Consider the following 21,966-nt stretch of genomic DNA (forward strand, 5'->3'; position numbering starts at 1 on the left):
CTTGAACTAAAGAAGATACGTCAACGAGCTATAACTTAAATGACATAATTTTTTCATACTCACTTAGAGATTACGGATTCAAGTTTCCCTAACTTTAATTAAAAAAATATTAAGATATAATTTAATTTTATACATTATACAAAATATAATATAAAAATTGTATTTAGTCTCTATTTTCTAGTCTCAATATACCTTTCAACCAATTTCTGTTTTCATAAAAATATTCATCTCTTGGGGGGAAAAAATGCAGTGGTGCAGGGACAGAGCACATAAACATACTCATCAGTGATCAGTCAATCTCCATTAAATTATTTCTTGTATCACATTAATTGTTTAGGAAATGAGCGAGTACCAAAGTCCCTTCATCTTTGACCTTAACAAATCACAAAAATGGAAATTTAGTTGACGGCGAAGCATTGCTTCATTAACATCCAAGCATCAAATTAATGTTCAATTAGTAACTGAGAAAAAAAATGAACATTAAAAGTCATAAGGTCCAGCTTTATTTTCAAATCAAACACAGAAAAATTCTATGGTGCTATCGTATTAGAATAGAAATGCAGATAAAACAAAGGAGAATCTCATAGTCAGTATAATTCTCTTTTAAGAAAAGTTCAAGACCAGCTGGCGAAACCTTAGGAAGTTAGAGTTCAACATATTCTAAGGGGAGGCAACACCTGTGCTGACTGGATGGCTAAACATAGTTTGAACAAACCATTTGGATATAGCTTTATTGATAAACCTGAGCTAAATTTAGAGATTCTCATAGAACAAGATTGGAAGGTCTCTAGACCCATTAGTCAAATCAGTTAGTTTCCTTTTTTTTTTGTTGGGCTTAGGCCCCATTATTTTACCAAAAAAAAAAGAAATGCAGATAAAACAAAGGTATTTAATTAGCGGATAAACTATAGAAGCCAACCCACACCGATACCTTCTGCAAAATCCATAATAGAACATGGGTACAACGAAGCCATCATAAAATCCTTTCATGTTTAATGGACCGCAAAGAACTTAAGAAACAAACAAAAGAAAGAGGAATCATTATAAAATTAGTGATACCTTACTTATTCTTAATAATTTCTAAATTTGTTTTATTACAATAAGTGATACATACACCGTCAGAATCCAAATAATAAAATTGGCCCCATTGATAAGAAAAATGGCCAAAATATGCAGAAATGTAACAAACTTCACTTGGGTCGCCTATATAAGATGTCATCTAAGGTCTCCTTTACGTAGTTACCCACTTTGTTCATGTTTTTTACAACACCGGCTGCCACTAGGATTGCATTTCTTCGAAACCTGCGTATTTGGAACCTTCAGGGGGTTAGATTTAGCATACTCGGAGAACATCTAATCATCTATACCATTTCTGTATCTAGAGGACAAATATAAAGTGCTAGAACAGCTAGTTTATGCCGAAAACTAATGCTTGCCTGTTAAGGAATTCTTCTGCTGTGGTATTTGGAGGTTTATTATATCTTCGGGGTTGTGGTTGTGGTTGTGATTGTGATTGAGGATGAGGTCGATGAGCACCTGGATAAACAACATTGATTAGCAAAGCAATAAATAAAAAGGGAGAAAACAAACGGAAGAACAAATAAAAAACAAAGGGAAAAAAAAGTAACGGACTCAAAATACATCATCAACAAAACAAAAAGGGCATAAAAATTGATGACACATTTTTTTTTTTAAATTTCAACTGCTCTACACAATATACACGTATAGTCTAATCGATGCGATAATCTCTGTCCAGGACTACCTAGAGGTGAGTTCTCAAAAATAAAGAATGACATTTATCCATTGCAAATTATAGATTTATTGTGCAGAAGAAAGGATCATACTAAAAAACAGCTGGAAGTATAACTGTGTCATGCATTTCAAGTGATGCTTCAGTAATTAGGATAATATCACTTGCCTCATTACAAGTGTAGAGAAGACTACTGGTAGAATAGAGCAGAGGAAATTGCTCAAACACAAGCGCTATCGAAAATCTTTGGTGCATAATTACTTATTAACAAAGAATATCTTCAATTGATAAAATTATTCAAGAATGGAAAACTAATTACGATTGACAGAAAAAGTGGTCATATTTTACTTTCTTTCAAAGATAATTTATAATGTCAAAAACCAGCAACTTGAAATTGCTAGAGAACACAACAAATAAAATGCTCTAGTGCTTCTATAACATAGCATGAATATCTTCCAGCTTTACATATATAACATTGTAGGAGAAGTTATCACTGCTACAAAGAGAAACACCACGAACCAAGAGAATTGTCCAATATGCTGATACTTTTAAATATATTGATATTCAGTTTATATGTTAAAGAGGAACAAATGAAAAGGAAGGAAATAACACATGAACTGTAAACATATAGATAAATAAAAGAAAGAGAAACTCAGAGTACCTTCTTTATGAGCATTTACAGGAACTTGGCCAGCAGGCGAAGTTGAAGACCTCTCCTCCAACACCACCTGAAACAAGCACCGGTGGCATCAGAACTAGTACCATATCTCCTTGGACATAATTGAAATGCTTACTTTGACACCACCACCCTCCCCACCCTCGTTCCCCTTATTTATTTTATTTATTTTCTTCTTCAATGAACTCTCAAATGATTTTTCATCCCCTGTAATAAATTGATGCTAGCTCCATGATACATGCAATGATATCATGTTAAATATGTTGAAAAGAGATAAACCTATACATGAATAATAAAGAAGGTTTAGATATCAAACCTCAAGCCCAGTGCAAAAGGGCAACTTCGCTGTTTTGTCCTGTGAGTCAGCAGAAGAGTCCTTGTTGTCTAAGTAGACTGAGTATCCAAGGCAAGCATACTTGAAATTTGCAAGGCTGCGGCCCTCTTTTGAAGCTTCCAACTCAGTCTCTCCAACAACATATGGAGGTACTGCTTAAATGCATATGAACATCAAAATCAAAATCTTGAAAGCTTATAATATTACTAAAATTAAAATATTATGAATGACAAGATATCAACTAGCTGCTGCGAAATTGAGCAAGCAACAACCAAGAGATATAAACATCTCAAATAAGGCCATAGAATATGCTTCAATCTGCCTTTGCAGAATAAAACAATAGTATATAACCAAACTCAACACTGATGAACATTAGACAATTCAGCATCCGTTACGTTCAAGACATGTAATATAAATTAAAAAATCCAAGTTATTTGTCTATCAATTGAATTGTATAACACCACAATGAATACGTACATGTTCAACAATCCAATTTTCAGTAAAATGATCATCAAATACACAAATTCATAGCTAGCCAACTCCAAATACCAACTTCCCCAGATTAAAAGGGAATGAATCTTGGCCTTCAAAATACAATTGAACATCAAGATTAGATACTATGCTTTTCATGCTTTCCTAAGCTCTGGTAGCAAACATAACATGTTAAACGACAAAGATTGCCATTTTCTTAGCTACAACTTTTCACATTTTCAACCAATGCATTTTCTAATCTCCTTTTTCTTTTCTTTTCTTTTGCCCTGGCCTACCAGCTCTCAGGAAATCAAAACCATAATAACAGATAAAAAAAATGACAAAAACTATTTTCTTTAGTAAAAGAAAGAAGCGGGAACGGGATAAAGGAAGAAACCTTGTTGGAGCGTACTGGAGAAGCCAACACAAGTAGGGTTCTTGGATTTGGATTTGTGAACCGAAGAGTAGTAAGCACATCCCTTACACGATCTTGCTTTGGATCCTCGAGTGGTGCTATTAGGAGAATTAGGGTTTGTGTTTGGATTTGGATTCGGATTAGCTTTGTCGTTAGGAGCAGGGATTCGAGCTTGACCTTCTCCTTCTCCTCCTCCCATTGTTGCTGCTGCTTCATCTCTGTTACTCTCCATCGATTCGCGGAGGAACTTGCTGCTTAATTTTCACATTTTCCGAGCTATTTATATATTTAACCACAATGAATAACCACAAAATGCAACCTTTTTTTTCTCTTTCGGTATTAAGCAAAACAAGAAATGCAACAATGAATAAGAGACACGACACTGCGTTTTGCATTTTTTTTTTGGTCATAACACTGCGTTTTGGATTGAGCTTAAGAAAAAGAACTTGAAGTATCAATTTGATTTTGAATCTGGCCCAAAAGAAAACGAGACAAGCCCACAACGAGTCCAAAAATATAAGTATAAAAAAACAAGGTTTTTTGGGCTTAAGCCCCTTCAATTTACCAAAAAAAACAAGGTTTTAATTAGTCAATAATAATTTTTTTTGTAAAAATATTCTTTTAATCATTTTTTAAAAAAATTAGAATTTAAAATTATGATTTATGGTTTCATTTTAAAACTTTAGTACTTAAAATTTAGGGTATAAAAATGGGTTAACAAAATTAACTTCCTATTAACTCATCCAAAAATTAACAATTTGGCTTTGATTTCACCTTATTATAAGGGCCAATGCGAAATTCCATTTTATTAACGAATCAATTTTTTTACGAGGAAATATAGGGAGCCAATGGAATATCTGTACAATGTATATAATAGGATTTAGGGATGTTCGATTCAGTAGGATATCAGATGTTTATTATCACTGGTATCCGGATAGTTATTCTGGATAGTATGGGTGTATTGTGTTTGAGAAATTAGTAGTATTTTATCATGAATATTCATTTTTCAACTCGTATTAGACCAAATAAATAGTCCATTGTACATATTGTATAAATATTCTATTGACTCTCTAGCGGGATTTTTTTTATTTAATAAAATGGTTGACGACAAAAATTAAGAGAAACAGAAGAGAAAACGCTAGGTGAAAAAGTTGATTCTCCCGTTTTTTTTTTCTTTTCGAATTTACTTGAATTAGTGCTAATAATGAGGAAAAAATTTTAATAATGCGTTCAAGGTCTCTCAACACCACACCATAACACCAACTTTATACAAGCATTAAGTAGCAAGCAAATTAACCACAACATTTATTGCAATGACAAGTTCACAAACAAAGCTAACAGAAGCAAACACAAAATGGACATGACTTTGTTGACACAAATACCTACCCTTAATACTCAAGTTTCACTAGACATTTCTAGGACTTAATAAAGAGGGCACTTGAGACGATAAGTAGGTACCGCAACAAGTTGAACTGCTCTTGGAGCTGTGAGCCCAAAAGTATCATTCATATCAAGATCCTCGGGCTTCATTCCATTGGGCAACTCCCAATTGAAGCAATGAAGCAAATGGGCCACTGTTAACTCCACAGTATAAAGCCCAAGTTGCATCCCTGGGCATGACCTTCGGCCCGACCCAAATGGAATGAACTCGAAATCGCTTCCTTTGAAATCGGGTGCGGCTTCTCGCAAGAATCTTGAAGGATTGAATGTCTCTGGCTCATCCCACGCGCTGCTGTCGCGTCCTATAGACCACGCGTTGATCCAGACACGTGTCCCCTTTGGGATTGCGTAACCCTCAATGACGCTGTCCTCTGCGCTCTCGTGAAGAGCCATTGGAATTGGAGGGTGGAGACGCAAGGCTTCTTTGACCACGCACTTGAGGAAAGTCAACTTTTCGAGATCCGATTCATTGAACCTTCGGCCCAAGCCCACAACATCAACAAGCTCTTGTTGGACCTTGTGAAGATCCATTGGGCTTCTCAAAAGCTCCGCCATAATCCATTCAATCACTGATGCTACTGTCTCAGTTCCTCCAAACATGACATCCTAATGACCAAAGCAAAAAATTTTAATTCTTTTAATAAATTTAATGCATAGAAATCTAAAAGATTTATATTTGCTTTAAATTTTCTATCTGAAAATTTTAATTGTAGCATTTTTAAAAGGTGAATTGTATGGTAAAGATATAAGTTTATAGATTTTTCTTTTTATGGGATGAAAGACAGAAAGAAAAATTGAAAAAGGTAGGACTTACACTTTGAATAACAATAAAATAATAAAAAATAACTATAAAAAAAATATTTTCTCTCTTTATACCACTTCAATCTGTATAGTAGAGTGGTCCTTTTTAAAAAGTATTCTTAGGAGATTTATTAATCTTATTAAAATAGATTTAACTAACATTTGTTTTTACAAAACATATTAGACTATTATTAACAAAAAGTTTTTATTTTTTTATTTTCTTAAATGCATGATAAATATATTAAAATAAAAAATTTATGTATTTTTTATAAATTAATTTTAACTAATAACTTTAACATATACTCTTAAAATGCATATTAGTTAAATTCTATTAATAAATATATTTAACACTACTACAGTAAATTTGCACCAATAGGTTTTTTGAATATTTATGAATTTATGAAAACAAAAAGAAGTTCTAATGATATAATATATTTATCCAAAAAGATTAAATGATTAATGTAAAATGATTATTTTTGAATATTAAAAATGGGAATTTCAAAATATTCATTGTTTTAATTAGTTATTCATTCTTTATTGGGTGGTTAATTTTGTTATGGTACAAAACAAAGGATTTAGATTTTAACCTCCTCACATAAAATTTCAAAAGTCCTTAGTATCCATCATATATCGCTGATAATTATACACCAAATATAAAAATTCACATGTATTTATTTTAATATAAAATTGTTAGGTAAAAATTATTAAATAATTTAATATATTTAATTAAATTATTATTTAACTATTTTTAATTTTCAATTTCACATAAAAACAATTGTATATGATTTATATGAGTGTTTACCTCTATCAAAGTAGGCAAAGAATCTTTTGTAGACAAAGAAAGTAATTTATATCATTATTACTGAACCATTTTAAGCAAAAACAATTTGGTAACATTATTAGTTCAATTTATTACTATATTTCTCACACTAATAATATATCATCATTATTGAATTATTTGGTCGATCAGAATTCAATGAATTTGTAACAAAAATCTCAACAGTATATCTGCCTAAATGGAAATTATTTTCTTTTTGAAAAGTTTTGGCTATTTAAGAATCAATAATAAACGAGAAACAGCAAGGAATATACTGAATTAATTTCATCAAAGCAATATCTGATGAAGAAAAAAAAGTAGTGATATCTGCCAAATTAATGCTCAAGAGAAAGTCAACTTAAAATGATAAAATCAAAAGGATATCATAATAATTATATTAATTATGTATTTAATTACCATGATAAGAGCTTTGATATTGTCTCTAGTAAGCTTAAGGATTGATGGTGAATTGTTTGGCTTCAGAGCATCATCACCAACACTACCTTCATTAAGAAAATCCATAAGCTCATCAACCATATCTTTATCTGCATCATTATCATTCTCCATGTTGATGTTCCTCTTTTTGATATGATCATCAATGATCTCATCAATAAACACATCAAGTGCTTTTCGTGCATTGACCAATCTCTTGTGAAAATCTTGTGCATGCAACCAACCCAACCACGGAATGAAATCTGCAATGTTAAAAGCTCCAAAAAGCTTTGAAAACTCTTGTAAGATTCCCATGAATTCCTCTTCCCCCTTATTTAAACTCGCACCAAACGCGGCCTTATAGGTGACCCTCCTCGTTAGAGCAAAAATCAATTCACCCAAATTCATGGCTGAACCAAGGTTCGCTGATATGGTTCGAACCGTTTCTTCAACTTCTTCACGAACCGAGGCCCATGACTCGGCCCGCTTGCGACTAAAAAGCTTCATTACACAGATCTTACGCATCTGCCGCCAAAACGGGCCGTAGTTTGCGAAAGCCATGTCGGCCCGGTCGTATGTCAAGTAAGAAATTGCAACATTTGCGGGCCGGTTTGCGAAAGCGCTATCTTGGGCCTGGAGAACCTCACGGGCCATTTGTGGTGTTGATATTGCCACTATATGGAGGGAGCCCATTTGGAGATGAACAAGCCCACCGTATTGTTTGGCGAGCTTATCCAGGCCCCGATGGGTAAGTTGGTCCATCATTAACATGTTTCCTATGATGGGTAGGCCTTTTGGGCCTGGTGGGTATGGTAGCTTTCGACGAAGTCGAAAAATGAAGAAGACAGTGAAAGCCAAGACAGAGAAGAAAATAAAAATGGTGGTTGAAGATTGAAAAGTGTGTAGAAAAAACTCCATGATGTTTTGTTATGTTATGGATGGAAACGGGTCAAGGGAAGCTTTTATATAGAGCTAATAAATGCATTAATATCAGAGAGAGAGAGTAAAATGATGATGGCGTTTTTATTTTATAATATGAAACTAAGGTGTAAAATTAAGGATTTATTTGATTCTCTAGAAGAGATTTGTTTTTTACATATATGTCATTTTCTTTTTATGTAAATCTTTGAGGCCTGATGAATTTTAAGATAAAGTTTGATCAGATTTACTTATATATATATATATATATATATATATATATATATATATATATATATATATATATATATATATATATTCCTTTTTTAACGGAACTCCTAACATTTTTTAATAACATCTTTGGATCAATCAACATTATTTTATCTAAACTTTAATTTTAAAATACATATTAGATTTGTAGATGGTAATTTTAATTTCTGCGTGATTAAACTCCTTTGAATATAATTCGTTTGACTGAATTTAATTTCGTTCCTCCTTCAACGGTTGAACTATTCACCTCAATGGATTATTGAAAACACAAGGTGTGGATAAAGATTTTTTTATTGCTGAAGTCAATATAAGTGAGTATCTTATTTTGTTATGAGTATTAATTCGTCCATTTTAATTCAGTTGTAATTAAATTATATCTTGATCGATATCATTTTGAATATGTTTCATTCAATTATGTTTTATAAAATAAATTTAATACTACGATGCCTATTAATCTATTATATTATGCATAATTTATTATAAAAAATAATATATAATATTTAATAAATTTTAATTATTTTTTTATTTTAAATATTTTATTTTTTATTTTTAAAAATAAATTAGACAATTTAAATATTATAATAAAAAAATACCATAAAATAAATCACCTCATCATGGTTATTTATGACTCACCAAATAACTAACCAATTTAAACACGCTCTTATAAGAGTTTCGGATTACAAAGAAATATGTTGGAAGATATACTTGTATTAACTTAAATGTCAGAGTATATTTTGCAGGTATTAACACTCTGTATCCTTCATCGTCGAGATATACTTCATTCATCAAGAAAGAATGTGCATATTCAATCTTCTCTGGACGAACTATGCATTAGAACATTAAGGAATAAAGAAATACATATCTAAAAGCATAAAATCTATTTTATTATATAAAAATTAAATTTTTGTATTAAATAATAAAGTTGACGTAATATATTTTTAAAAGTGTTTTTAAATTTATTTTTTTTAACTCATTAAATACAATTCATTACGATTGATTAATTATATTAATTAATTGACTTAATTAAATATTTAAATATCACACAATTTAATATTATGTATATTAATAAATTGAATATAATAAATACAAATTAATTTAGTTAGAAGCTCATTGTTTTATAATCTTATATATATAAATACGACAGAATAAAATTGTAAAAATAATATTTTTATCAGTTTAGATATTTTAACTCTTTTTTATTTTTTTTCTCTTTACGTATAATTTGTTTTACTTTAACTTTGTTTATTTAATGACAAAATATATTTATGTTAATTTTGTCATATAATAATCTATTTTTTTTTATGTATTTTAATTTGTATAGTTACTATTAATCATACTATTTTCGTTTTCTTGAATCGTTCTTTATTTTTTTATGACTTAATAATTAAAAAAAGGAGTAAATAATGAAAAAATGATGACCAAAGACAAAGACTAGAAGCCCAAAATAGCCACATCATTCCTCAACATTATTATTATTAATATGAACTTTATTATTTTTTCTAACATTTTTTAATATGAGTTTCATTTCTTATTCTTTATTATTATTATTAATGCTTTTATTATTTTTTTTTCTAACTATAAATCTTTTTATAATAATTTTTTGATAGAATATTATTTTAGTCTAATATATTTTTTCCCTATTTTTTGTCAATAATAATATATATTAAGCAAAAAAAAGAATATACAAATTAAATTTTAAAATTCAATAAGATATGCAAAGAATAACTATTGAATTGAGATCTATAATTCATTTGGTAGATTTAAACTCTTTGTATTATCATCATTAAAAAATTTAAATACTATTATAAAATTCTAGATATTTTTTATTTTATTATTCTTAAATTATATATTATACCGTATATTTGAAGAGTTTTATTTGTTGTTGAAATAAGTGTGACATTATATACTTTTTTGGATACAAAGGATAATGAAGTTGAAATGATTAAAAAAATTGATTATATAATAAGATACAAATTTTTAGAATTTCTAGCACAATTAAAAATATTTTAGTTTCAAAATAAATTTGTACTCTACTTTTTATCTTTTATTTGATTTTTTTTATAATTTTTTCTTAATTTTCTTAATTAATTATAATTGTAATAATTAATCACAAATTTGTGTTTTGTAAAAAAAATTTGTCAATTATAAAATACAGAAGACTTAACCAAAAAACTAAAAAATATTGGTTAATTACAAAATAAAAAACTTATGAATTATGCCTTAATTATATTGTAAAATATAAATTGAGGATATTTAAAATTAGTATTTTATCATTAATATTAATTTAAATTATAATAATAAAGTAAACAATAAAAAGTGTATATAATAATTTAATTTAATTATTTATACTACTAAATTATTTTTTAGTATATTTCGTTCATTTTTATTCATTAGTGATTTTTAATTATCTATTTCAAATGAAAATTTAAATTTATTAAATTATTTTTTCATTTAATAATATAGTTATTGTGACATTTACTTTATTCAATAATATTTTTTAATTTATTTAACTTGATTAATCATCTCTTTCTTATTTTATGCTAATTTAATTAATTAAAGTTAATAACTTTCAGTTATTTTAATTCTTACAACTTTTTATTCTAATAATATATTTCAATTAATGCATTAATATAATTTTAATATTTGTATGTTATTAATAATAATAATCTCCTTTTAATAAAATGATGTTTTATCCCAATATATATATATAATAAATATGATATGTCTAATTGTAGAAAATTTACTATTTCTTTATACGATTAAATTAAACATATTTATTTCGGTCAAAAAAAAATTTAAACATATTTATATTTAATTTTTTTTTACAAAAGATAGGGAGACTCGAATTTACAACCTCTTAGGTGACTATGGGAAGATTATGTCATTTGAGTTATAACTCATTGGCATTTATATTTAACTTATTTGATTACTTAATTAGAATTAATTATATTAAAATATTAGATTAAGATTATGGTAGACTAATTATATTATTATTAATTAATTATATTAAAAGATTAAAATTATGATGGATTATTAATATTTTATTATTTTTTATATTAATTCTGATATTTAGTTTCTTTTATTATTATTTTTATTCTCTTATTCTATATTTTTATTCTCATAAATCTTGCTAAATTAAATAAAGTATTGTATATTTTTTTATTCCTCTTTTATATACACATAAAATTTATTAAATTTTTTTTGTCTAATAATTTTTTCTCTTTTATTTATATTTTTTTACTTTAATATTTTATTGGTTGTTATTTTTCTAAATTTTACTTTAATTTATATATTTATTCTTATTACACCTAATATTTTTTACTTATGTGTAATATACATTCTTATATATATTATTGAAATATGATTTGATTCCATGAACTTGCCAAATTTTTTAAAAAAATCTAAAGCTAAAGCACAAAAGTATATTTATAGATATTTTGTTTTTTTAACTAAAGACTCACTACAAGAAAATAAGCTTTTTGTCACGTTTTTAAAGCGTACCGAAAGGTGTAAAAAAGCGTGCCAATAGCTTTTCGTCACGCTTTTTGAGCTAGCGGCACGCTTTTAAAAGGGTCACATCTGCTAGCGTGTCGGTTGATCTATCGGAACGCTTTTCTTGATCTATTAGTACGCTTTACTTTTTGCCACGCTTTTATCTATTGGCACGCTTAAAAGCGAAGCTGTATGTATAACCTTGTAGCCACGTTTTTAAAGCGTGCCAAAAGATGGATATACAGTCACGCTTTTAAAACATGCCCAAAGATGGATATACAGCCACGCTTTTAAAGCGTGCCAAAAATTAAAAACTTGTCATTGCACTTCAAAAACATGGCCTAATCCTTTTTCAAATAAAAAAAAAGAAAAATAAGAAAAATAGAAATACTAATAAATTAATCTTTCAAATAAAATATAATACCAAAAAATTACTCTTCCATTGATTTATATGAATTATGTACATAAATAAAACGTTTAAAAAAAATAAATTCAAATTTTAAAATAAACATTTAAAAAATTACAATTCTATGTTATAAAAAATCTAATCTAATTCCTAAATAACATCCAGACTAATTTGTAGCACACGAATATTTGCACACAACTCTTGTATAGCTATTTGAGGTGGAGAAGCTGTTGGGCAACCTATATACATGAGAACTTTACAACAAAGTATAAAAGTAGTACTAATTTTAACCATGTCAAATTTGTCACTTAATAATTAAAACTAGTAGTCCCCTTTTTATAATAATTAGTGTATATTTTTGTATCCTGTACAAGATAATACATAAAATTATATAAAAAATTTCATCAAACTATAAAGGAAACAACAAAAGTAGCTCATGGATACAAAGGGATAGATGACTATAAAGATTTTCTTTTTATTTTTACTTTTTCTATAAGCAAAAAAGAGATTTAAAAGCATCACATAATCAAATGAATCCTAAGTTAATAAGAAAATTTCATTCAGAACATTAATATTCAATAGGACTACTTGAGATCACCCTATAAAACTTGAATTTGCATTTTCTTTCTCCCCTTTCTAATAGGCAAAAAAAAGCGTGGTAAAATCACAAATTAGTGGCCACCCTCGCAAAAATATGTCCATAGACTACTTTTGGACACGCTTTAAAAACGTAACAAGAAAAAAGTGTACCGACATGCCATTTTTCTTGTAGTGACTGTAATATTTTTTGTCATATTTGTTAAAATTCTAAATTAAATATGAATATTAATTTTTTAAATAGAATAAATATATTTTAATTTTTTTACATCTAAAAACAATATTCTATCAATGTTATAATCATTTATATGGATAAGTAACAGTGAATATAGAATTATTTAGGATGGATAGAACTAACTACATCTTTTTATTAAAAATACGAGTTTAAAAAGATTATATTCAATTCTCAATAATTGAACCATTGTATGTTCAAAAGATTTTTGAATAAATGAAATAATTTTAAGTATATAATTTTTTTAAAATTTAATTAATTCAAGATATTTATTGTTGTTGATTAAAAAAGTAATTGAAATGACAATTTAATATTTCTATACTCTTTAAATATTATTTATTTATTTATTTTTCTAGCATTCTTTATCATCCAACGATCACATTAATATAATTTAATTCAATAAATTTATTTACTATCATTTGATTGAATAAAATTCTATTTTATCTAAAAATTTTAGGATTTCTCAATCTCAAGATCCTCCATGTTAAATCATTAAGAAATATTACTGAGAGCACGGAAGCGTCCCTTCATTCGAGAGCATGATTGAGATCAGATAGTTTGGTTCTTGTGGTTCTTTGATCTTCGACAACCAAAACCTTCTGTATCCCTGATAAGGCAGAATCGCAACTCCACTGTGAAAAAAGAGCTACAGAGGCGGATTTGATATGTATAGACAAAAATCCTGAAGTCATTACTTATATTTGAGTGTGACACTTATTAAACTCTAAAACCTAAATAAAATAGTATCTTCAGTTTTAATCTCATTTATCCAAATCAAATAATGACTTATTTAATTTAACATTTATGACAATAAATAAGATCACCGTTATATAAGTCATTTAATGTGAAATTACTTAATTTGCGATTATATATATATATATATATATATATATATATATATATATATATATATTATGCTTGTTTGGGTGCCATTATTTTGTTAAAAAAGATCTTTTTTCAATGAAAAATATCTTTTTTTATGTTTTAGCGTGTTTGATAAATTTTTAATTGTAAAAATAAAAGCACTATAAAAATATAAAAAAAAATTTGAGAAGCTGTAATTTACATCTTTTTTTAAAATATTTTTTTTCTTAAAAAAGATATTTTTTATGTAATAAATAAACAAAAAGTACTTTTATATTATTATACCCAAACATAATTGATAGATAAAAAGATCTTTTTGCATGAGATATCCAAACATAAAATTACTTTTACTTCTCCCTAAGATCTTTTAAAAAAAAGATAACTCGAAAAAAGATCTTTTCTTCGAAGCTCACTCAAACAAACTCATATTGTCCATAAATATATTAAGGAATAATAATTTTTTAACAATCTTCCACTTGCACACATATGAATGTTATTTTCCTGATTAGTTTAATAATTTGGTCTATCTCATATATTAGTTATAAAATTACCGCAGTTTTTATCACATTAGTGTCGCAACGAAATCATGATGATCACCATACTAAAATACTCAATCACATAGATCAAATTTAGATGAGAAAATTCAGAAATTATATGCAAAATTGATCTCATGCATGTCTATTTCCAACTGGTCCAACTTGAATAAAAATTTTATTTTATGCGGTGACAAACTCACATGAAACTGCCACGGACTCATAGCAATGGCGACTAAGTAATGAGTCTTTGGAAGAAGAAGGAAAAAACTTAATATATTCACAGAGAGAGAGAGAGAGAGAGAGAGAGAGAGAGAGAGAGAGAGAGAGAGAGAGAGAGAGAGAGAGAGAGAGAGAGAGAGAGAGAGAGAGAGAGAGAGAGAGAGAGAGAGAGAGAGAGAGAGAGAGAATTTACCTAGAAAAAAGGGATTCAGCAGGAAAAAGGTAGCGACAAACTCAACAGCAATGACGACATGAGTTGTGAAAGAAGATAGGAGCTATGAAGGAGGTAGGCAGTGATGGAGATCAGCAACAACAATGATGAGAACTATGAGATTTTTTGTACAAAATGTGAGAAAAATAAGACTCTAAGTGCGGATGGCTAGATTTTTCTGACATGGCTATAAACTATGGATTGAAGTTGTGAATCACTGAATCTGCGATGTGAGACAAATCTTAATTCCTAAAAAGTGTTTATATGTATATATTTGGGACAGGTACACCCTAAACCCGACCATACCCTGTCATGAGCAAAATCTGTCCCGACTCGGGTTAAGCTATTACCCTCCCCAACTGAGTATGGATGGGTCGAGTTCCCGCATATTCGGGTACTTCTACCGAGTTTAACCACGTATTGATGCTCTATTTATTAAAAATTTATCGTTAGCCAATGAATTACTACACATACAATGCGAGATTTTAACTCTTAATAGTTGTTTAAACAGATGAGTAAAATGATAATTCAACAAATTCAAATTGATTAAAATAAATATTAATTATTTTTAATATTTTAATATTAAAAATTTTAAAAATTTAATTTTAATTATAATTTTATAAAATATTTATAGTAATAATAATTATATATTTTATATAATTTTTTTAATAAAATTTTTTATATAATTTTATGTATTATTCTATATAAAATACAGAAACATATACTAATATTCTTTAAATTTTGAAGTTCGATTTATAAACGTGAGAAGAGCAAATAATCCTTTTGTTATAACTGACCTGTTACTATGTGAATATAAATGATCATTATGAAAATTTCAATTTTATTGATAATCGAAATCGAGTCATAATGTAATATTGGATTAATGCCTGAATTCAAAGTACAGTCAAACTGATATTATTTGACCCAACACATATTTATAGTAATACATAAAATTAAGGATAAAACACTTATATAAACTGTACAAGATGTCTCTGGTACGGGTTGAGAGGAGGATCGGAAATCTGCTGGTCGAGACGGATGTCGGACTATTTGAGTAGAGCAGCCGGGGGGGGGGGGAGGTACCTGCAAAGACACTCCGACGCTCAAGTCAGAATGGATCTAAAAGGTATAAGGTGTCAGGAATGAGTGAATACCTGGAGGAACCTGGGTCCTCTTATTTATAGGCGATGATAGTTATTTTATCTTATCTTGTTTGGCCAAGATAAGGGAGGTGTTTGAATTCGAAAGTTGGTTAGAGCTCTGAAGGGCCGGTTCTAGGCCTTCAGGTCGAAACGGGTTGTACCCGAGCAACCGGGTATGAGGGCTGCTCCGTGCGCAGGATCCGTGGGTCGGATCCGTAACAGTTGCCCCCGCAGCGGGAGAGCGAGCGAGATCGGGCTGTCGCTGGGAGACGTTTGTTTTCGTTGTGGGTTTCGATATTTTCTCGGGTGCCTGTCTGGTTCCTTCGAGATGAGGTCGGCGTCTTGGTTTCGTGTCGTGGAAGATTCGTCTGACCGTTTAGGTCTGATGTGACTCTTCCGTATCAGTAGCGCCCGTTGCATTCTCTGAGGCGTTACTTTTTTCGATGGGGCCATTTATTGCGAGCCGTGTTTTTTCTTTTTTGCCCTCGCGTTTGCTTTGCTTTCTGGGGGTATTTTCGTCGTTTCACTTTTTTCGAAAACCGTTTTGGTTTTGCTTCTTCAGTTCCCTCGTCTTTGTTTCTCTATTGCTTCTTTTTTCAATCAGAGTATTTTCCATTCTTCACTTCGCGTTCTGAGGTTTCGATTGGTCTTCTTCTGTGGCATTTTTCCTTCGGGTTTACTTTCCTTTGATTTATCAGGTTGGTATTTCTTCGTTTCTTTTTGTTTCTTCTGCTCTGTCTTCTACTGCCTTTATTTTGTTTTTGCTAAGTGTAGCTTTAGAGTAGTTTTATGATGTTTGTATGGTGGTAGATAGTTCTGTTGGGTTCCTAAAAAAAAGGGGGGGCGAGTGCCACCGTATAATTGGTGGTGTGCGGTGGTGGTGTTTGTTTTTGGTTTTATCCGCCGTTTTCTGCAGTGAGGTTTGGCTGACGGTGGTGCTCGTCGATATTTTAGGTATGGCTCGCCGACGGACGGAGGGTGTGAGGGCTCCGGTGGCCCCGGCGGGGGGTGTCCCTGTCCTTTTTTCTTGGGTCACTAGTGATGTTTGGGGGACGCCGTCGCGGATGACGGAGGCGGACCTCCAACGGCTCCGTGATGAAGGGGCTGTTTGTGGGGGTGGCGATGCCGAACGCCACTATGAGCTTTCCCTCCCTGGGGTTGACGAGAGGGTTTGCTATACCAATCTCGACTCCCCGACGGTGCCGGATTGGATGTGGGTGTATGAGGCGATGTTTACCCGGCTCGGTGTTCGGCTTCCCTTTTCTCCGTTTGTCCAGCAGTTATTGAACCGGTGCTCCGTGGCGCCGTCCCAGCTACATCCGAACAGCTGGGCGGCGATACGGTCTTTCGAACTTGTTTGTGATTTTTTAGAGCTACCTGCCTCAGTAAACGTTTTCCTTTTCCTCTTCTTGTGTACTCTCCCGACTAAGGAGGGGAAGCACAAGAAGGGGTATGTGTCCTTCCGAGCTCAGCCTCACCGTCGTGTTTTCGATTTGTATGAAGATTCCTTCCATGGTTTTAAGAGTGGTTATTTTAAAGTTCGTCCCGCGAGGGGGCATCATCCTTTTTGGTTGACGCTGGAGGGTGAACGTCGGTTTCCCACTTATTGGAATTTTAAGGCTGGTCCGTCCGTGTTTACTCGGGTTTCGAAGGAGTTTCTGTCCTCGGAGGAGTGGGATATCGCTCTTGTTCTGTGGCAGTTATTTGGAGAGCGTCCTCTTAATCCTCGGGACGTGATGGGTGATCCGGTTGCTTGTCGGTCGTATGTTGGTGTGTGTCGTGTGTGTCTGTTCTTTTCTTGGTTTTTATGTTTTGTTTCCCGTTTTTGTAACTTTGGGATTTTTGTTTCTTGTTTCCTTGCAGTTGAAATGGCTGGTGGCTTGACGTCCTTGGCGCGTTTGAAGGTGGCGATGGGGTCGTCGTCCTTGGCTACTCCTGTCTCTAACCCTGCCGTGGATTCTCAATCGGTTTCTCAGGAGGAGGTTCCCTCGGGTGCGCGGGCCGATGTTCAAGTTTCTCCTGGTCCTGTGAACTCTCCTGAGGTCGTCGTGGTGACGGCTGCTGAGGCTTCTCGGAAGAGAAAAAGGCCTGAGGACCCGAGCAGCGAGACTTTTGAGGATGAGGGTCTTGTGCCCAGCGTGATGGACCGACGCTTCGATGCCTCGGGGTTTATTGACCAACACTTGATGCCTGGGACGGAGCCGTTTTTTGATGGCTGCGATGTTTCGTTTCAGGCTAAGTCAGTGTATCGTGCTCTCCTCCGGAATGCTGTCGTTGTTCGGAAGGCTGAGCCCGTGATGGCTCAGGTTGGTTTGTTGGATAAGAAACTTCGTCATTCTCAGGCTGAGGTAGCCAAGTTGAAGGGGGAACTTGAGGCTGCTGAAGCTGCGAAGGAGAGGGCGGTGAAGTCTTCTGAGGAAGCCGGGGCGGAGATTCTCCGTCTTGCCGGGGTTGAGACTTTGCTTCTTTCTCAATTGGCAGAGGAGCGGTAGCGGGCTTCAGATGCGGGTTCTCAAGCTGCCGTTCTTCTCGCTGAGTCGGAGGCTATGAAGGCCGAGGTTGCTGCCTTGAAGAGGGAGAAGACGGGGTTGTTGGCTGACGCTAAAGATGCGATTGCTGCTACCGAGGAGACGATGAAGGCACAGGCCCTGGTGCTGGCTCCGGGCGTGGACGTGTCCGTGATGGGAGCGTTCAAGACCGTTCGTGACGGCCAGATTGTTGACCTCGAGTAGCTTCTTAATCTCTGTAATTTTTATTTTGAACTTGTTTGTTTCTGAATATTTTGGATGGCCAAGGGCCGTGACATTGGGAACCGTTTAATCGTATTTTCGGCCGTCCGGGCCTTTGTATGTTCCGTATTATGGTTTTTTCGGCCGTTCGGGCCTTTTTATATGTTTTGAGCTATTCCGTTTGTTTTTTCGTTTCCTCGGACCGTCGTTTGGTCGGGTTTTTATGGATATCCGTGTGTTGGGCCTGGGGGGTGATCAGTCCCCCAGTCGTGGCCGTGTCTTTTGTTCCGTATTTTGGGACGTGTAGAAAAGTAGAAATAGCTTTTAATGGAATATTTATTGAATGGTTGGGCCTCGTTAAAACCCTCCGTTAACGGCGGGAAAGAGTACCCGAGATTAAAACTTAGATGAAAAATCCCTTTAAAACCTTGGAAATCTGGAAGGAGAAAAAATATAAATAAAGTATAAAAATAGAAAAGGAAAAAATAAGGGGGGCGACCTATTTAGATCGGTCTAGGTGTAGTATCGTCGCAAGTTGGCGGCGTTCCATGTCCTCGGGACTTCGTTGCCGTTGAGCCGTTCGAGTTTGTACGCCCCTTTTCCGATTACAGCCTTGATTCCGTATGGTCCTTCCCAGTTGGGGGCGAGCTTTCCTTCTCCTGGGGCCGGGGGACCGATATCGTTTCGTCGTAGGATGAGGTCATCGGCCGCGAATTCTCGTCGGATGACGCCGTGATTATATCTTAAGCTGATTCTTTGTTTGAGTGCTAGCTCTTTGATGTGAGCTATGTTTCTTTCTTCGCTAATGAGGTCTCGTTCTGTTTCTTCATCGTTACCTCCGACCGTTTTTCTGGGGCTTGGGTCTCCGATTTCTACTAGGACGACTGCTTCTACGCCGTGTGTTAATTGGAAAGGCGTTTCCCCTGTGGTCGTTTGTGGTGTTGTTCGGTATGACCATAGGACCGATCCTAGTTCGTCTGCCCACAGTCCTTTGGCTTCGTCGAGCCGTTTTTTGAGTCCTTTGACGATTATTTTGTTTGCGGATTCCACATGTCCGTTTGTTTGGGGGTGTTCCACCGAGCTGAAGCGATGGGATATGTGTAATCCTTCTAAGAATTCTCTGAATTTTTTGTCGGCAAACTGGGTTCCGTTGTCCGAGATGACAACTTCAGGGATTCCGAATCGGGTGATGATCTGCCGCCAAACGAATTTCCGGCACTGGGTCGCCGTTATGGAGGCCAGAGGTTCAGCCTCGATCCATTTGGTGTAGTAATCTATGGCGACAATGAGATATCTAAGTTGGCCGGGAGCTGTAGGGAAGGGCCCGACGAGGTCGATCCCCCAAGTGCCGAACGGCCGTTCTGCCGATATGGTGCTGAGTTGGTGTGGGGCGGCTTGGTGGATATTGGCGTGTCTTTGGCATTTGTCACAGCTTTTTACTAATCGTATGGAGTCTCGAATGATTGTGGGCCAGTAGTAGCCAGCCCTGATGATTTTTTGGGCTAATGTTTTGCCTCCGACGTGATGACCGCAGCAGCCTTCGTGGATTTCGCGGAGTATGTATTCCGTGTCCCCGTGTTCGACGCATTTGAGTAGGGGTTGCAAGAAACCATGTTTGTATAGTTGTCCTGCTACGATGGTATAGTTGGCGGCTTCCCTTTTTATTCGCTTTCCCTCTTTCGGGTCTGGCGGCAAAGTTCCGTTGAGGAGGTACTGTAGGATAGGGTGCGTCCAGGACTCCCGATTTGAGGACGTCAGATGGGCGTTGGCCGTTGTTGTTACAGAAGGTGACCTAACGACCTCCTGAATTAGCAATTTGTTACCGTGTCCTGGTTTGGTACTGGCTAGCTTGGAAAGTAGGTCTGCCCTGGCGTTTTGTTCCCTGGGAACATGTTGTATGGTGATGCTTTCGAACCCTTCTTTTAGTTTGTTTACCTTGGCGAGGTACTGTTGGAGCAGGGGATCTCGTGTCTGGTAGCTTCCGTTGATTTGGGAACTGACTACTTGGGAGTCGGTATTTACCTCTAGGGCCTTTGCTCCGACTTCTCGGGCTAGGGTCAGGCCCGCTAAGAGGGCCTCGTATTCTGCCTGGTTATTTGATACTGGAAATTCGTAACGTACTGACTGTTCAATTGTGATCCCGTTTTGGTTTTCGAGTATGATTCAGGCGCCTCCGTGAGTGGAGTTTGACGAGCCGTCGACGTGCAGTTTCCGTGGTTCGGGGGTGAGTTTTCCCGGAGTCATTTCGGCGATGAAATCGGTCAAGACTTGTGCTTTGATAGCGTTCCAGGGTTTGAACTTGATCTGGAATTGGGATAACTCGATGGACCATGCTAGCATTCTTCCCGCTAGGTCGGGTTTCTGTAATACTTGCTTGACCGCCTGGTCGGTTCAGACCGTCACAGGGTGAGCTTGGAAGTATTGTCGCAGGCGCCGGGAGGCTGTAAGGAGTGCGAAAGCTAGTTTTTCTAAGCGTGAATAGCGGGTTTCTGCATCTTGTAAGACTTTGCTTATGAAGTATACGGGTTTTTGCTCCTTTTTCTCGTCTTCACGGATGAGGGCTGCTGCGAGTGCCTCTTCCGTTATGGAGAGGTACATGTAGAGTGTTTCCCCTGTTTGGGGTTTGGCGAGGATTGGTGGTTCCGCTAGGACCCTCTTGAAGTGTTGGAATGCTTCTTCGCACTCCGTCTCCCATTTAAAAGGGGTCCATTTCTTCATTAGTTTGAAGAAAAGGATTGCTTTTTGGGCCGATGCACCGAGAAAGCGTGATAACGCGGTCAGTCGGCCGGTGAGCTTTTGGATGTCTTTAAGGTTTTTGGGGCTTGTCATCTCGAGGACGGCACGACATTTCTCCGGGTTTGCTTCAACTCCGCGTTGTGTAATCATGAAGCCGAAGAACTTCCCTGCCTCCATTCCGAAGGCGCATTTTGCCGGGTTGAGCCGCATTTGGTGCTTTCGTAGGGTGTTCATTATGACCTTGAGGTCGTTGGTTAGTTGTTCGCCGGATTCAGTCTTGGCGAGCATATCGTCTATGTAGACTTCTAACTTCTTTCCGGACAGGTCTCGAAAAATCTTGTTAACAAGTCTTTGATAGGTGGCTCCAGCATTTTTCAAGCCGAAGGGCATCACTGTGTAGCAGTATGTTCCGTCTGGGGTGATGAACGCAGTTTTTTCTTCGTCTGGTTGGTGCATCGGGATCTGGTTGTAGCCGGAA

General features: G+C 34.2%; 2 protein-coding genes across 2 annotated transcripts; both read right to left on the reverse strand.

Annotated features, from left to right (window-relative positions):
* Nucleotides 1-1,041: 1,041 nt before the first annotated feature.
* LOC112789145 (uncharacterized) lies at nt 1,042-4,030 on the reverse strand. The gene is made up of 5 exons (XM_025830914.3): nt 3,629-4,030; nt 2,743-2,912; nt 2,412-2,478; nt 1,437-1,536; nt 1,042-1,302 (listed from the first exon to the last, which is right to left on the reverse strand). Exons 1-5 carry the CDS (start codon nt 3,876-3,878, stop codon nt 1,191-1,193), a joined length of 699 nt encoding a protein of 232 aa, XP_025686699.1. The 5' UTR covers nt 3,879-4,030; the 3' UTR covers nt 1,042-1,190.
* Nucleotides 4,031-4,882: 852 nt separating this feature from the next.
* Nucleotides 4,883-8,182, reverse strand: LOC112789146 (cytochrome P450 84A1). Its single transcript, XM_025830915.3, has 2 exons — nt 7,122-8,182; nt 4,883-5,692 (listed from the first exon to the last, which is right to left on the reverse strand). Exons 1-2 carry the CDS (start codon nt 8,052-8,054, stop codon nt 5,069-5,071), a joined length of 1,557 nt encoding a protein of 518 aa, XP_025686700.1. The 5' UTR covers nt 8,055-8,182; the 3' UTR covers nt 4,883-5,068.
* Between the last annotated feature and the right edge of the window lie 13,784 nt (nt 8,183-21,966).

The sequence above is a fragment of the Arachis hypogaea genome, chromosome 3, assembly GCF_003086295.3.
Source record: "Arachis hypogaea cultivar Tifrunner chromosome 3, arahy.Tifrunner.gnm2.J5K5, whole genome shotgun sequence".
Taxonomy (NCBI): Eukaryota; Viridiplantae; Streptophyta; class Magnoliopsida; order Fabales; family Fabaceae; genus Arachis; species Arachis hypogaea.

What these genes read in the sequence shown, in the direction of transcription:
- LOC112789145 (XM_025830914.3), bottom strand. Translation starts at nt 3,878, where the DNA reads ATGGAGAGTAACAGAGATGAAGCAGCAGCAACAATGGGAGGAGGAGAA. An exon ending in CCTTTTGCACTGGGCTTGAG is followed by an intron (nt 2,479 to 2,742) that starts GTTTGATATCTA and finishes TGCTTGTTTCAG; the next exon opens with GTGGTGTTGGAGGAGAGGTC. An exon ending in TGTAAATGCTCATAAAGAAG is followed by an intron (nt 1,537 to 2,411) that starts GTACTCTGAGTT and finishes TTGTTTATCCAG; the next exon opens with GTGCTCATCGACCTCATCCT.
- LOC112789146 (XM_025830915.3), bottom strand. Translation starts at nt 8,054, where the DNA reads ATGGAGTTTTTTCTACACACTTTTCAATCTTCAACCACCATTTTTATT. An exon ending in ATATCAAAGCTCTTATCATG is followed by an intron (nt 5,693 to 7,121) that starts GTAATTAAATAC and finishes TTTGGTCATTAG; the next exon opens with GATGTCATGTTTGGAGGAAC.